Source organism: Crocodylus siamensis, chromosome 1 (genome assembly GCF_052110815.1).
Source record: "Crocodylus siamensis isolate JL-2025a chromosome 1, ASM5211081v1, whole genome shotgun sequence".
NCBI classification, from domain to species: domain Eukaryota; kingdom Metazoa; phylum Chordata; order Crocodylia; family Crocodylidae; genus Crocodylus; species Crocodylus siamensis.
Window position 1 is genome coordinate 273,050,787 of NC_143395.1, and position 16,724 is coordinate 273,067,510.

At 45.8% G+C, this 16,724-nt stretch overlaps 1 protein-coding gene across 3 annotated transcripts in view; it reads left to right on the forward strand.

The window, feature by feature from the left end:
- The first annotated feature begins 2,429 nt into the window (after window positions 1-2,429).
- SH3KBP1 (SH3 domain containing kinase binding protein 1) overlaps window positions 2,430-16,724 on the forward strand; it is a 361,555-nt gene continuing 347,260 nt past the window's right edge. For 2 of the 3 annotated variants that reach the window (XM_090062582.1, XM_090062591.1), the window contains exon 1: window positions 2,432-2,801. In XM_090062582.1, the coding sequence (XP_089918708.1) occupies window positions 2,798-2,801 (4 nt within the window). In that variant the 5' untranslated portion in view covers window positions 2,432-2,797. Of the gene's footprint in view, window positions 2,802-16,724 lie in introns of all 3 variants that reach the window. The other variant, XM_090062600.1, reaches the window with a different exon arrangement.

Genomic DNA, 16,724 nt, shown 5'->3' on the forward strand with positions numbered 1-16,724 from the left:
GTGTTTTTGAAAGGTATCCTGTATAGTGGGAAAAAGAAATCTTTAAACATCAGAATGGTTTGTGCTGTGTTTTATCTTTCTTTGAAAATGTTCTTGCATTTAAAATCCTTTTAAGGTTTTTGGGTTTTTTAATTTTTCACGCTTCATTGCTGGAGTATATGGAATGACTTTGCTCTAGTTGTTCCACAGCAAGCTGTAGAAACTGATCAATTATTCTGTAAATGAGCAAAGCAAGTTTTTGTTGACACATTGACTTTTTCAAACAATTGAACTTGGTAGATAAAAAGCACTGTAAATGTGCATGACAATTTTACAACAAGTCGCATGCCTGGCTTTGAAGAGCTTACACTATACATTCATTTAATTTTCTAAAATAAAACAATTCACCAATGTCCTCTATTCAAAAAGTGTAGGTTTTGATGTTAAAATAACCAAATTCCATCAAAGTATTCTACATCTCTTCTGTTGCAGGCAATCCTGCCTCCAATGAACAGTTGTATTTATTTTTATTTTCTAATTCTGGTTTCCCTGCGGATATTTTCCAGACAGGAAATAATATGCACCACATGTTGCATCCATATCACTTTGGTTGCTAGCATTTTTCCATCTTCATGGCTAAATTAATGTTCTGGGAGGTTAAGGGAGGGCAGTGGGTAGTGGCCTGGGGCACTTGAAGTTGATTTATATATTCTTCAATCCCTGCTCCCCCCCCCCGAATCTGCTTTAGCTGATTTGCTGAATAGCTTTCATTGAATACCCTTCAACCCCAAAAAACTATCAGCTAAGAGTAAGTAAGGCCACGTGGCATCTCTGTCCCAAATTGTTACTGTTATGGAAATAAAAGAATGGCTCATTTTGATGCACTTAACTTCATTGTGTCAGTGTCACAGATGTTCATTGTCCTCATATGCAGGCTTCAAATCCTGATACAGTGTTTGGAAGGGAAAGACGATCAGTAATTTTGCATGTCATGTAGTTTTGTTAAATCTATTAATCTCTTCCCCTCCCCTTCCCTCTCTCCCTCCCCACCCCCAATAAAATAAAATGAAATTGGACAATGACAACAGATCTGAAGCCTTTTGTCTCTGTATCTTCGCATGCCATCTCTCTCTATGCAGAACGTGGTTCCTGAACTGTTCCCAATGGCTCTCCTCATAGTGTATACTGGCCCAGGACCCCAGCAATAGAAAATACCCTCAACTTGTATTTAAAATCCAGATGCAAAGATGTCTTGGGTTGATCTCTTTTATTGGCCCAACTCTGTAGCTGGGACTGGTTACTAAATGTCAGTGTAAGAGTTAGGACTCCTTATCCCAACTACGCTGTCAGGCATCCTTGTCTCTTGCACCATTTCTGGGCCTTCACAGCTGGAGTGCTGTGTCCTGTTCTGGGCACTGCACTTCGAGGGATGTGGATAACCTTGAGGGGGTGCAGAGAACGGCTACCCGTATGGTTGAGGGCCTGCCAGTAAGAGCCTATGAAGGCAGACTGAGGGACCTGAATCTGTTCAGTCTCCACAAGAGAAGGCTGAGAGGTGATCTTGTGGCTATCTCCAAACTTACTGGGGGGGGGGGGGGTGTCAGCAAAGGAATAGGGGATACTGTTTCTCAGGGTGCCCCTTGGGGTTATTAGAAATAATAGCCACAAACTAAAGGAGGGATTTATATTGGGTATCGGGAAGAAAGTCTTTAGGGCAAGGATTGCCAAAATCTGGAATGGGCTTCCAAGGGAGGTGGTGTTCTCCTCTGCCTTGGAGGTGTTCAAGAAGAGGTTAGAAAGGCACCTAGCTGGCTTTATTTAACCCCAGTGCTCTTTCCTGCCTAGAGCAGGGGGTCAGACTTGATGATCTGCAAGGTCCCTTCTGCTCATAGAAATCTATGAAATAAAGGAGGTGGACAGGAGTGGAGAGAAGCCAGCAGAGGGCAACTGAAATGGAGAGGGGCTGGGGCACCGGACTTGTGAGAGGCTGAGGAAACCGGTCTGGAGAAGAGAGGACTGAGTGTGTGTGTGTGGAGGGGGCGGTTAATCACAGCTTTCAGTTCCCTGAAGGTGGCTCCCAAGAGGTTGGAGCTGGACTGTTCCCAGGGGTGGCAGATGCCAGCACGAGAAGCAAGGGTCTAAAGTGGCAGCAGGGGCAGCTGAGCGGGGAGGCGCAGACTCCTCAGGGAGGTGGTGCAACCTCGCTCCTCGGGACTCTCCCAAGACCCGGGCCGGGGGCCCTGAGCTCCTCGGAGCAGGCCCCGCCTTGAGCAGAGCAGAGCAGAGCCCCCTGAGGTCCCACCGAGCCCCCTCCTCGGTGCTTCAAAGCGGCCTCCCCGCTCCCACAGGGGCTGGGAGGTCCCTCCGCGCCGCCCCTCAGGTGTCAGCCCAGCGCCAGGCGGGCCGCAGCGCCGCGCCCGGCCTCTCGCGACACTTCCCGCCGAGCGGGGCCGCCCGCGCCTGGGGCGGGGGAGAGGCGGCCCCGGCGCCGCCTCCGCCTCCTGCTGCTGCTCCTGCTCCTGCTCCTGCTCCTACCCCTGCCCGCACGCAGCAGCCCGGCAGCCGCGCAGCGCGGGGGGCAGCGGCTGGGCTGGGCCGGCGGCGGGCGCTGCCTGCGGGATCCCGGGCGGGCGGGGCCGACATGCAGCCTGGTTGCGGCGGGCGCTGAGCGCAGCAGCGGCAGCAGGACGAGGAGGAGGAAGCATCCGCAGCCGCCGGGCCCGGAGCCGGCACCCGGACCGCCTCCCTCGGCATCCGCGGCTCCCCTGGCCCCGCTGCTCTTCCGCGCCCCGCGCGGGCGCCAGCCCAGCCTGCGCCCATGGGTGAGCCGGGGCGGGGCCGGGGTGCCGGGCGGCGCGAGGCGGCAGATCCCCGCTCCGCTGCCTGCCGCGCGCTGCAACTCGCCCCGGGGGCAGCGGGGGTGCCCCGGGCGGCGCTGTCTGCTCCCGTGTGTGTCTGCTCGGCGTGTGTGCGTCCCTACTGGGCTCTGTGTGGGTGTGTGCGCGCGTGTCCCTGTTGCTGTGTGCGCGCGCGCGTCCCTGGTAGCGTGTGTGTGTGCCCGCGTCCCTGGTAGCGTGCGTGTGTGCGCGCGTGTGTGCGCGTCCCTGGTAGTGTGTGTGTGTGTGTGTGCGCGCGCGTCTGCGTGTCCCTGGTAGTGTGTGTGTGCGCGTGCGTGTCTGCGTGTCCCTGGTAGTGTGTGTGCGCGTGTGTGTGTGTGCATGTGTGTCCCTGGTAGTATGTGTGCATGTGTGTTCGTGTGTCCCTGGTAGTGTGTGTGCGCGTGCATGTCCCTGGTAGTGTGTGCATGCACGCGCATGTGCACACATGTCCCTGATAGTGTGTGTGCATGTGCGCGCGCATGTCCCTGGTAGTGTGTGTGTGTGTGCGTGTGCGTCCCTGGTTGTGTGTGTGTGTGCGCGTGTGCACGCACGCGTGTCCCTGGTAGTGTGCATGCGTGCGTGTGTGTGCTTGGTAGTGTGTGTGTGCACGCGCATGTGTCCTTGGTAGTGTGTGTGTATGTGCGTGCATGTCCCTGGTAGTGTGTGTGTGCGCGCGCGCGTGCGCACATGTCCCTGGTAGTGTGTGTGTGTGCGCGCGCGCGTGCGCACATGTCCCTGGTAGTGTGTGTGTGTGCGCGCGTGCACGCATGTCCCTGGTAGTGTGTGTGTGTGTGTGTGTGTGCATGCATGCGCGTGTCCCTGGTGTGTGTGTGTGTGCATGCACGCGCGTGTCCCTGGCAGTGTGCGTGTGTGTGTGCATGCGCGCACGTGTCCCTGGTCGTGTGTGTGTGCGTGTGCGCACGTATGTATGTCCCTGGCTGTGTATGTGTGGGTGCGTGTGCATGCATGCATGTCCCTGGTAGCGTGTGTGCATGTGTGTGTCCCTGCAGTGTGTCTGTGTCCCTTGTAGTGTGTGTTACTGGTACAGTGTGTGTTCATGTGCCCCTGATGGTATGTCTATGTGTGTGTGTTATGTCCCCGTCCCTTGTACTCTGTGTGTGTCCATGTCACATGTCCCTGGTAGTGGTGTGTGCATGTGACCCCTGCATATATGTGCGTCTGTGTCTGTGTCCCTGGTATTGTGTATGTGGGTGTCCACATGCATGTGTTTTCCTGGTACTGTGTGCATGTTTGTTCACATGTGTGTGCGTGCCGCTGGACCTGTGTGCACGTAGCTGCAGTCCCTCCTGCCTATGTGTGGTGAGGCATGGGGGGAGGCAGTGGTGGGAGGTGCTGGCAAGGACTTCCCCCTCCTAACTTCGTGGTGTGGGGACACTTGGGGCAGCGCAGGGCCTGAGTCACACCCAGGAAAGGACTGGGGCAGGTGCCATGGGGCCAGGTGCGGTTCCTGGGGGATGAGGGCTCTGGAGAAAGCTCCAGAGCAACGGAGCCCCTCCTAGCTCATGCCCAGGAGGGGTTGGCAGGCTGGAGGGGCTGGGAAGCCTCTCCAAATTGGCTTTCCGTGGTTTTATGACACCTTCTGCCCCTTCTCCCCCTTTTCCCTGTGCCCCAAGGGGGAAAGCCAGGTAGCTTGGTGAGATGTGCTGCTGTGGGAGGGCTCCTCTAGTAGACCCTAGAAGAATGGATGCGCTTGCCCACTGGCCAGGTTCTGCATGCACTACCAGGGGCTTAGTCTTCCCACTCAAGGTGCAGGCACATGGAGGCCATCCTGCCAAGACAGTGTGAGCCCAGGGGTGAGTTGACATCAGGCCAGTCCCCTGGCACATCACCAGGCTGCCTGGGCAGGGTTGTGAGGGCCACGGTGAGATTAGATCCATACTAGGAAAGCACTCATCTCTAGCAGTGAAGGTTGACTTCCGAGTTTGCAACATGCCCTTCATGTGCTGCTGCAATTGGGGGTGTTTAGAGGGGGGCCAGCGGAGAAATGCTTTGGTTGCAATGTCTCTCTCCATGATGTGGCACCCGGAACAAAAAACACGTGATATGAAATTAAGCATGTTTCCTGTGTTAGTGGGAGCCTTTGTTTTTCTTTCTTCCTTTTCTGTTTCTTAATCAGTATGTTATTCTCTGCTGTGCTCCTTTTGTGTCAAGAAGTTAACTGCAGTGGAGCTTTTCAGTAGCTTTTGTTTGGGCTCAGTGTTTTACTTCTCTGCTTGTCAGAGCTAAAAAAGTGGCTTGAAATGCAGAGGTTCAGATATTTGGCTTTTCCTTTGTACACATGGTCACACAAAACCTTAAGGAAAGAGATAAGACAACAGAGAGTAATTTATATTGTCTGAACCATTTTGGTCTATAAATCCCAGTCTAGAGTTGAAAGGGAAATATATCCTAGATGCCAATAGTTTTTTGGTCATCTGTATTAGATGCCTGTATGTGTTTTTGTTTTGGGAGTTTTTTAGGTTCTCATTTGGAACCAATAATAATTTAATAATTGTTATTAATTAATCTCTGCTTGTGTGGGGTGTGGAGGGAAGAGTAGCCGAGAAGAAATACTTTGCCCTTAGCCTTCCTTATTCCTTAGTTCCAGCTCAAACAGAAAAATGTATAAGAAGCATAGGTATTAGTGACTACAATGAATGGGAGGGGTTTTTGCATTCATCAGAAGATTTTAAATTAAATTTAAATTAAATTTTTAAAAATTCAGCTGGCAATTTGCTTATGATTGTCCAAACGTAATAAAAGATAGGTAAGGGCCAAGCTTTCGAAATGGCTTTGGATACAGGACAGTATAGCTGTATAAAATCCAAGGATGAGAATATTATATATAATCAGTTTAAAAACCAATGTGATTCCTGCCACTGCTATAGTAGGCTTATTATCTTTATTTTGAAGCTTTATATGTAGGATGTTATTCTTATGCCTGTGCTCCTTAGAATATTAAGTAGGTAAATTCTATATTAAAAAACCCTAAATAATAATAATGTTCAAGTTGTGAAGTCAGTCGCTCAAAAGTTATTGCTGATATTAAGACTGCCTGTCCAACCTTGTTTTGGTTCCTATGTGCATATGCATTTTGAAACTCTCTTGGATTATGTGATCACTTATTATTTTTCCTAAAGGATCCATGTCTTATTTAGGGCACAGAAGGGATGCTGCTCCCTGTGTGGTTAACTATTCATTAAGTCTTGTTATCCTCATTGTGTGACCGCATAACTTGTTTCAGTGCACCACTGTAACCTTATGCTAAGTGCAGAATTATTAATATCTTTAGCTTTCCCATGATGTTTCCATGGTAGCGCCTTTAAATTCATTAATAATTTATAAAGAATAATCTTAATAAAACCATTATGAGGGGGTTCTGTTTTCTTCAGTTTGCACATGGCGATCTGAAATTAAAGCTAGAATTGTCAAATATGACAAGTAAGTCTGGGACCCTGACTTAAGATGGTGAAGACCTGATATTTTTAGAATACTTAGCATTTTGCATATAATAATTCTGTAATCTCTGACTTAGTTGTGATTCTGAGTACTCAGCAGTTCTGCAAATCAGATCCCTCAAGTCAGGCATCCAGAAAAAGAGAAATGCAGAGCAAATTGTTCACAGGGAGCTGTTTTGGAATTTGTCTTGCATCACATGTGAACTGTCTTAAAAACAAAACCATCCTCTTGTTTATATTTTTTGTCACAGTCCTTAAATACTTTTAAGCTCGTGCAGCAAATGAGATAGGGTCCCACAGACAAGCATCTTTTACTGCATAGCCCTTGTTAATTCCCAAAGAGCTGTGCCACTTAAGCTAAATTCAGTAATTGGTAGCAGCAGAAAGTAATCATCTTGCTAGTGAGTTTTCTAGCCCACAGAGGAGTGTGAAGATGGACTAATGGTTATGATTCCAGGTTTTGTGGGTAAGTGGGTTGTAGTGGTCCAGATCCTTCTCGCATCCTTTGTCCTGCAGGAAGTCTTGCCCTTGTCCCTTTGCTTGCATGTCTCTTCCTGCTGCCTTCCTGTTCCTCATCACTGCTCCTGAGTCAGACCACTTCCTCTTTCTGTTTTTACCACAGGGTATCAGTAGGGGGAGCACTTAGAGCACAGGAGACCATCTCCTGCTCTCATTTCCTGTGCCTGGCACAGCGGTAGCCTAGACTAGAGTAAGAATTGCAGCCAAAGCCCTGCGTAACTTCAGTTGTGCTGAGAGCAGATGGAGTCATGGGGAGTTTAGCTACAAGACTCTAACAGCTCCTTAGCAAGTGTGCGCAAACTGACGTTTTTCAGAGGTTCCTAATGTGGCACCTAGTTACCCTGTTGCTGAATTTGAGGTCCATGCACGAAATTGGCAGTGCTAGAATTCGTTAGTGAACATTTCTATAACCTTTTATTTCCCCTCCCTTTTTTCTGCATATGTTATTTAACTAATCTCATCCTTAGAAATCCCCCCCCCCCCAAAAAAAAAAATGTTAAAAATGTTTTGAGGCAGGTAGCTTGCTGGAGGTGTTCAAGAATGTTTAATTGTTTGGTACATCAAGCTCTCTTTACGGTTTGCACTCCTTTCATTGCAAGAGTTCATCATATAGCATTTTTATAAACTGTAGTGAACCACAATGAAGTTTTAAAGGTTATTTCACTGACCTATTGGCAGTACTGCATAAAAGCACAAAATTGGCTTCTCTTCCTTTCAGATGTCAGGCTACTTATGAAAGTGTTGTCACAAAACCCTATTTGATGTTACATGCCTTGAGCTTCTTTTTTCTTTTTTTTAATTTGCATTTATTTACAAAAAAAATTAAATTTGAATTTAAATTTGTGCATTTCACTTAAAACTCTTGAAGCTGTTTATGCAACTTTGATGATGAATTCAAGTGGCACATCTCTTCATGCTGCTGTCCAGCATGAGTAGTAGATCCATCAAATATATTATTATTATTTATTTCCTTTTTCCCACCCTTCCCCCATTGTTTTAAACTGGAGGGTTAATTGTTACTTCTGTCAGGAAATGAGAGCATGTGGTGTAGTTAAGCATCTTGTAGGTTTGCAGGCCTGCAACACATCTAGCTGAGAAGTCTTGGTGCAGTGTTTAGGTTTCAGCTATCAGAAAGCATCCTTTTACGTTTTTTATGGAAGAAGGCAGGGCATGATGGCACTTCAAAAACCTAACCCTTTCAGAAAGGCATAAGCTTTTATAGTCAAGAATTTGTCTTTAAGGTACTACGCTGTTTTACCTTCTTCCTGACTTCAGAATAACATGGCTAACTACTTCTGTCTCTTTGTATGGAAGAAAATTGACTGATTAAGAAGTGTTTCTCCTTTTTGCTGCGAAGCTGCTTTTTTTTTTTTTTGCTGCCAGTGCTGGCTGTGTACATATTCTTGTTAAAACTCTTGTTCATGCCACATAAGACTTGTTGCTGATCTTTATTGGAGAAAGTATACATTGTCCAAATAATTTCTTCTGTCATAGTATTAGTATTAAAGGCTTCTTGATGATACTATTGTTAAGCAGTGTAATATTTCCAGGAGCTATGCGTAAGAATGCACGCAACAGATCAGTACCGTCCTTCTGGATAATACAGCCAGTGCTGTCCCTTAGGAGGGCTCAGTATTTATTCAGAGGGTAAAGAAGATTTGGTGGCTGTATGAAATGAGCATATGAAATTTCAGGTCTCAGATGTGAGGGACCATTGAAACCAAGTGTGGCTGTTCCTTAGTGGGAGCAGGGAAGGAAGGAGAAACTGAAAGGACAGTGTCTGAAACACTTCTCAGATAAGTTCTGTGGTGGATTTTAGATAACTGTTTACTCTGGGCACATCTACACAAGACGCTTACTGCACATTAGCCTAATAACACTATGCAGTAGCGTGTCACGGCAAACATCATGTTAATAGCCTACTGTGCTGTATTATTAAGCTAATGCACAGTAAGCGTCACTAGAAACTGGCTGTACTTCATTAAAGAAATACTAAACTAAATGTTGTATCTAAGCTGCATTAATGAACATGTAGACATGCCCTTTAGCATGGCTTTTTTCTATTGTGCCTATCATTGTGTTATCTAAAATTAAGGAATACAATTACCTAGAACTTTCCTTTGATGGGAAGCGAGGCTTTGCTGGAGGGTGTTGCTGCTTTGCATGCTCTGTATGCCTGTAATGAGCAGTGTGGCATGGCGGGCTGCAGGGGTGGATATTGGAACCAATGCTTCAGCTCATGTAAAAGTAACTGCTGAGTATACCCTTCCTCCCCTCCAGATATAAAGCAGACAGAGGATTTAAATAGTTTCATAGTTTCTAGGGTCGGAAGGGACCTGAGGAGATCATCTAGTCCGACCCCCCGCCATGGCAGGAAACAATACTGGGGTCGTACAACCCCAGCAAGATGTTCATCCAGCCTCCTCTTAAAGACCCCCAGGGTAGGAGCCAGCACCACTTCTCTTGGAAGTTGGTTCCAGATCCTAGCCGCCCTGACCGGGAAGTAGCGCCTCCTGATATCTAGCTTAAATCTGTGAATATATGTAAGAAGGAACATGGATTATTCAGTAGTCATGAAATTTACAGTAAATATACAGTTAGGATCCTTGTAGACATTAAAAAAAACCCAACAACAACAACCATGCTTTACTGAAAGAAGCAGTGTTTTATTTCGACCTGGCTCCTCAGCATCTGTATGGATCGGGAGCTTCAGCAGGGCTTTTTGGTGCTTTTAGCTAAAACTGATTCAATCGGCTGTTAGATAAAACACCAAAAACTCTCCCAACTAAAGTGCCTGATTTATACAGATATCGGGCCAGTCGGGTCCAGCTAACTCTCTGCTGCTTCTCTGCATATGCTGGGCTTGGTGCGGGAACATTCTGAGTTTAAAGTAAAAGGCCGGGGGGTTGGGTTTTTTGGGTTTTTTTTAACATTTGCAAGCAGCCTTAGTGTAGGTTTTTCCCTTTTCTCTATGAATGATAACAGATGAACATTAGTGGAAACTAAAGCCTTGGGAATTCAAATAGCAATTACTGCATAAGCCATATGAGGCAAAACACAGATATGTGTCTCATTTCTTATTCCTCCCAAATTTGACTTTCATATGGTTAAGGAACCCACAGTAATGGAGCAGGATGGTACTTCTGACCTTTTCATTCTTAGATCCATTCTTTTCCACTGTGATTGTCGTTTCAAACTTGCACTTCAGTGTGAAATGTTATGGCTGGGGAGCATATAGAAATGTTGACCCGCAATTATAACTGTGTTTTAAATGACTCTTTCTGGAAGTAAGGATAATAAAATAGAACAGAGACAATTTCGTGGCCTACATTTATTATGTGGAATTTCAGTGTAGGAAGGTGTTTTTTGAGCTTTCTTCTTGAATTTGACCTTAAAACAATTTCTTTTCTTTCTCTTGTCTTCATTTTTCTTTCCCCCACCATGGGCCAGATCCACTCTTGCTGGAGTGCAGCTCCTACTGAAACCAGTATAACTGTCCAGTGATACATAATCTGAATTCCTGTTACATGAGTAACTCCTTCTGTAGCTGATGCATCCGTTGTTCTGTGCCGAGGGGCAAAAACATCAATGAGGATTGGCTGCGTGGGTTACAAGTCAAGGCAGATGCATAAGCATGTTGCAATGGCTGCAAAATTCATGTTTAGATACTAGGCTGGGTGGTTTCTTATAAGTCATGTGATAAGGGGAGCTCTGTTATTGACTATGCCAAACTTTTTACCTTCTGTGCCCTCTGCTTAGGGTCTAGGAAACTGCTTACTAACTTGTATATCAACATGCGCTGTGTAGTTACCGACTACATGTTGTATACTTTCCAAAGAGTAGAGAAGGTTTATTCCCTGAGAAGAGTTGTCCAGAGGACAGTGCATATCCTGGTTACATGCCTTAAAAATCAAAACCAAAAGATAGAGTTAACTGCAAGTGCCAGCAACTCATTCAGTCTAGTTGCCACTGATATCACAATCCTGTTTGTATGCAGTATTCTTCCCATATGGACAAACCTGTAAAATATTAGATTCAACTTAACAAAAGATTTAGATTTTTATTTTATTACCTGTATATTTATATTATTTAACCATACAGCGCACAAGTAATTCCTGTCATTGCATAAGCCTTTAACTCAGGTTGGAATTGAGCGCGCAGCCTAGCATGAAGTTGCCTCTTTGCCATTGGCTAGAAACACTTAATACTTTAGGAATTTGACAGTCTTGGTTTTTATCCATTAGGAGTAGAAAAAGTTTTTCATTCTAAAGGCCATGGAAATAAATGTAACCATTTCACAGTGGTTAAAATTATGTGTGGTTTCCACGTAATTTTTCTAAGTGCTTTCCTCATACCCCTTAGTCCTTGCTGGAGTGTCCCTATCAACTCACAGTATGTGAGAAACAGCAGAAATCGCTCTAGATAAAGTCTGTGTTCCCTAATACTCTTTTGTTATTTTAAATCATGAAATCTTGAGGTGTTTAACATTGTTTCTCAACCAAAATGGGAACTTTCAAAGGTACAAACTGTTCGACTTTGGGCCTGTTTTTTTTTTTAAATTGTCTTATTTGCAGGAAAAATAGTGACATCTACTCCTAGGCTGGTCAAATTAATTTTTCTGATGGGTAAATATTGAGTGATTGCTCAGTGATTGGATCTGTTGTTTTGATCACTTATTCTACAGGCTTTTATACAGAAATTTCTGTAATAGCTGATGCAATGTCATATCAGGACCTTTTTTCACCCAGATAAGGATGTCAGCTTCATCCAAAAGTGAACTTGCATTCTGTATTTTTAACATCGTAACATCTGGCTAATTACAAAGATTTAGACTGCTTACTATATATGAATTTCCTGATTATGAGGAAGGAAAGCAGTCAGTCAAATTTTTCTTTGGACCCTTACATGGACTCATTGCCAAAATAGGATATGGTTCTGAACAATACAATGGTTGATCATCTGTCTTGTTTGCCTAAGAGAAGTGGAAGAGTGCTTTGTGAGCATCCTCAGGCTTGGCAAATGCTATAGAGGGTATATAGATCAGTACCTTTTAAGCTGATTACTTATCAGGAGTGAATTCTCTTGCAATTTAGTATGGTTTTATGTTGGAAATTACTAATTACACTTTAACAGATGATGAATTACTCAGTGTTTTGTGTTCAGATCCATGGTATGAATGCAGCATGCTGCTATTCACAGTGTATTAATTAATAGTCTTTGCCCAGTCCCTCTACACCTTAAGAGGGGTGCTGCCAAGATATCCTGTGCTAGCAACATCACTGCCTGGCCCCTTTGGCTGATGTTCCTGCTCCTATCCCAAGGTCCAAAAGACTCTGAGAGCTGCAAAGTTTCTGACCTCTTTCCCTTCCCTATCTCTGTCATGCTGCATGAAATATTTCTTTACTAGTCATATGATACTTTCTTTTGCCTTTTTAATTTTTTAGGATGCAAAAATATATGAGCTGTTGGTGAATTAGTTCACATGGGGGAGGATAAGATGGAACGAAACTTCCCCAGTTTTAAATTGCCCTGAAACATAGTGTGTTAAAAAAAGGGAAAAAAAGAAAGAACTGTTTTTATTTTATTCTCCTTTTAATAATCCAAAGAAACTTAAATTTGTCCACTGTAAAATGACAAACATAAGCTGTTGAACTTCTGTTCATCAGAGTTTCTTTGAAGGCCTATATTTTATATCTCTGGGTAGAGGAAGGTGATAAGAAATAATCTAGAGAGGAAGCTTGAGAATTGACACTGAGCTTGTGGTGAAGACTTTATGTAATTTAGCTTCAGTATGAAAAACATCAGTGAGGTCAAGGTGTTAAACTTGATTGTAATTTGACTTTGATTTAGTAGTTTTATTGTTTTTAGTCTTTGTATATTTTAGTAATGGGAATTTAACTTTCCTGGTGTGCTTTCTTAATGTTATCTTTGCTTCCTAGCTTTAATAATGTAATGGCCACAAACTCCTGGAAGACCGTTTTAGACTTAGCACTAGGAAAAACTTCTTCACAGTTAGGGTGTCCAGACTGTGGAATAAACTCCCTCCAAAGGTGGTGCAATTGTCTACCCTGGAAATCTTCAAGAGGAGACTGGGCAGTCACCTGGCTATGGTCACCTGACCCCAGTTGTCTTTCCTGCCTAGTGCAAGGAGGCTGGACCTGATGATCATTCAAGGTCCCTTCTAGCCCCTTCCAATCAATGAATCTATGAATAAAACTCCTTGAAATAAATGTAACTTGCTATCTTTATATCAGCATTATTTGGAGGAATTGGGTGGATACTAGCTGCTCAGCCTAAAAGTGTGATCATTTCCCTCCACTTAGTATTTGCATCTCTCAGCCCTTTGTTATTCTGTCTCCTCATTAGATCTGACTCAACCTGGACAGTAAGCTTATGCTGATTTAAGATCTTTGACTTCATAGGGGAATGTGGGGTTAAACAGAGAGTCTTCTATATAAGATACCTGCATGGGTTGATTTAGCTCAGCTCTCCTGGATATCTCACCTGCTTTTAAATTGTGATTTGATTTTATTTGTGTGTGAAGTATCTGACCTGAAGGTCTGAAATTGGACAGAACTACCTTTTTCTTTTTCTTCCTTGCTTGAGTTGATGAAGTTGCAAGGTTTGATAACCAAAATGTCCTTTGCTTGATGGAGACAAGAGTTACTGAAGGAGCTTCTATTTTTTGTGAAAAAAAATAATTTAATTAAAAATCTGGGTGAGAGAATATTATTGTTGCAGCTGCATCCTTTTATTACAATTATTTAATTTTAGTTTGTCTAGAGAGCGGTGGTTTTCTCTCTCTTCTACTCTGAAGAATGATTTCCTGTCAAATTAGAGAAGTGCCATGAGCTAGTAGTAACTCCCTTGTATCTAAAGTGTAAATATATTTAAACTTTTACAAAATGTTATGCTTGAAATACTCTTGTCGGTTTTACTTTACCTGACCAGTTTGGTCAACCTGAATATTTTTTTCTCCTGTCATGTCCTACTACACTTCAGAAAATTCAGTTAGATTTGCTGTGAACATGTATTTTTTTCTTCTTTTAAAAAGGCTAGAATATGAAAGGCATAAATAGTACATAGTATTTATTTGGATAATGGAGGTGATTGCTGAGATCTGGGAAACTGGAGTAACTGGTTTTCATGGGTGTTGGACCATCATCTCATAATTTGAGGTCATCTGTACAGTAAATGTCTAGGCAAAAGGGCGAGATCTTTTTGATGTTTGTTCTTCAGCACATTATGATTTTTAATGCAGAAAATAAACCTCTACTAAAATAAATGTGAGCAGATTTGTGTGTTGGTGTGCACATGCCTGTGCATGTGCATGAATTTCTGAGTCCCCCTTCTCCTCATCTAAATAGCAACTTCCTCTTCCTTTGCCACGTACATGAATATATCCATGCACCTTTTCCTTAAACACAAAGAAGGTGTCCTTCATCTAGACATTCAGCCCATCATTTTTTTCTTCTAAGATACTTCTTGGTCCTCCTTTATTCTCTTTAGGTGCGTCTACACGTTGCTATATGGAGATGTTGCTGTGGTGCCATACTTCAGTACTTCCTTTTGGTTACTTTAGGGTTACTGCGCCGTGCACACAGCACCCCATGCCATGTAGTGGTGCTCTATACCCCAGGAGCACGCCACTACAGCAACGTAGCTGGCAATCACTTGTAGATGCACACGATTACTATGTCACTGTAACATGCCATATGGCAATGTAGCTTGTCACTGCGTCGCCATAGAGCAATGTGTAGATGCACCCTTTATCTTCTGTCCTTTTCCAGGTTGCCCTTTCTTCCCTCTCTCTCCAACTTTTTTTCCTTTGATTTTTATTTCTTCTCTCTGTTCGACTGACCAACCGACACCTTCATAGCTTTCCTTTAGAAATTTATAGATTAAGATCAGCAGCCTGTCAGTGAATGCTGAACTGCACAGCTAGCATGCCATATTCTACAGGCTACCTGTCACAGCGTGGGACCTAGGAGCGGCTGTGATCTCTCTAGCACCCCCTAGTGTGCCTAGCCACTTGTTTAGCACCCTCAGTCTCACCCGCCACGTCTTGCTGTTATGTTAAGTTAAAGGAGGCTGCCTTGTACTCCTGGACATGGTGCCAAGTTTGTACTGGCCCCCGTCCTGTAAGGAGTGACCCGGTACACCCCAGCCTTATGGGCTACGCGTGCCTCCTACCTCCCCTGTAGCACGGCCCACACCTCGCAGTTCTCCCAGACATTGTCTTGCCTATATACTTTCCCTAGAGGTCCTGCCAAAGACCTCCGCCCTAATGTTCACTTTCACTGCGCCCCCTCCCGGGGCTTGCTGTCTGTATGCGCCCCCTCCCAGGGCTTGCTCTCTCCAGGCTCTTACCCACACGACCACCCTCACTGGGCTCTTACCCGCGTGCTCGCCTTCACTGGGCTTGCCTCTGGGACTTCCCTATGTACCTTGCCTTCTCCAGGCTCTTACCCGCGTGCCCGCCCTCACCGGGCTCTTACCCGCATGCCCGCCTGTACTCAGGCTTCTCAGTAGGTTTGTCCCCCCGGGGCTTTTCCCTTATGGGCTGTGTCCCACTGGGGCCCATCTCCCGTCCTCGGGCCTTGTCCCTCTGCATTCCCCGCGGCCTCATATACTCACGCCCTCTCTGGGGCCTATGCTCGCGCCTCTTGCGCTCACCCACGCTGGGGCCCGTCTCGTGCTTCCCACACTCCGATTACCCCCACGGGGGTTTCGTCGCCCGCGCTTCCCACAGTAGGTTCCCCCCACACTGGGGTTTCATCGCCCGTGCTTTCTGCAGTTGGGGCTCAGGTGGCGTGTAGCCATGCTTAGCCCCCTTGACTCTCCTCGTGGGTCTTCTGCCCTGCTCAGGCTTCTCCAGTTATTGCCCCCACAGGGCTGGGGTTGACACCCCCCCAAATGCAGCACCACCCCAGCACCACACTGCCATGCCTTCCCTCTGGCACCCAGATACTATGCCTTCTCAGGGTTTCTCTCAACTGGGGCTCAGGTGGCCTAGGCCTTATCTGGCCCCAGACCTTTCTCCAGGTCTTGCCCAGCTGGGCCCTCTCCAATACTGCCCCACTGGGGCCAGGGTTAGGACACCCCAAAACACTGCACCCTCTGTGGTGCCAGGAACACCCCACATTACTGGGGAGCCCCTAATGAGGCCTCCACCATCCCCTTATAGCTTCACCCAGTCCTCCGGTTTTACACAAACATCACAACAACAGCCCTGAGCCCACCGGCTGTAACAAAATCAGCCTACCAGCTATAACGTTTTGCACCACCCTGGCTCTCCGTCAAGCCTCTGTGATAGATGCCTCTCCATCCCATCAACACGCAGATGCTCTGCTCTGCTCTGCTCTGCTCTGCTCTGCTCTGCTCTGCTCTGCTCTGCTCTGCTCTGGAGCTCCTGTTTCTCAGCCTCTCAGAGGGAAACTGATTCTGGCCTCAGCCTGGCTGTTTATAAAGGCTAGGCCCTGCCCCCTTTTGGTCGGCTGACCCACTCAGTTGCCCTAGCAACTTCCACCTGCGCTACCTTGCAGATTGGCAGCTGGGTCCTTGTTACCTTTGCTAGTAGCGAGCACCCTAGTGCTCTGCTACACCTCTCTCCCTCCTGGGGTTAAGCCTCCTTAGGAGCGGGGCGCGGGAGTGCCCCGCGACACTACCCTTTGGGTTTTCTTGCTTATGGGACTTCCTGCATGATGAAATAGTTGCTGTGTTCTGGTGGCCTTAGTAGACCTGGCCTGAAGAGGCTGTAAAGCCTAGCGCTGAACTACAGTAACCCAAACTTGAAAATATAAAGTAAATGTTGCTATTACAGACTTAAATTCCTAGCTTTGCTGAACTCAAAAGCAGGGGGCTTGGGGAAAAAAACAAGCTTATGACA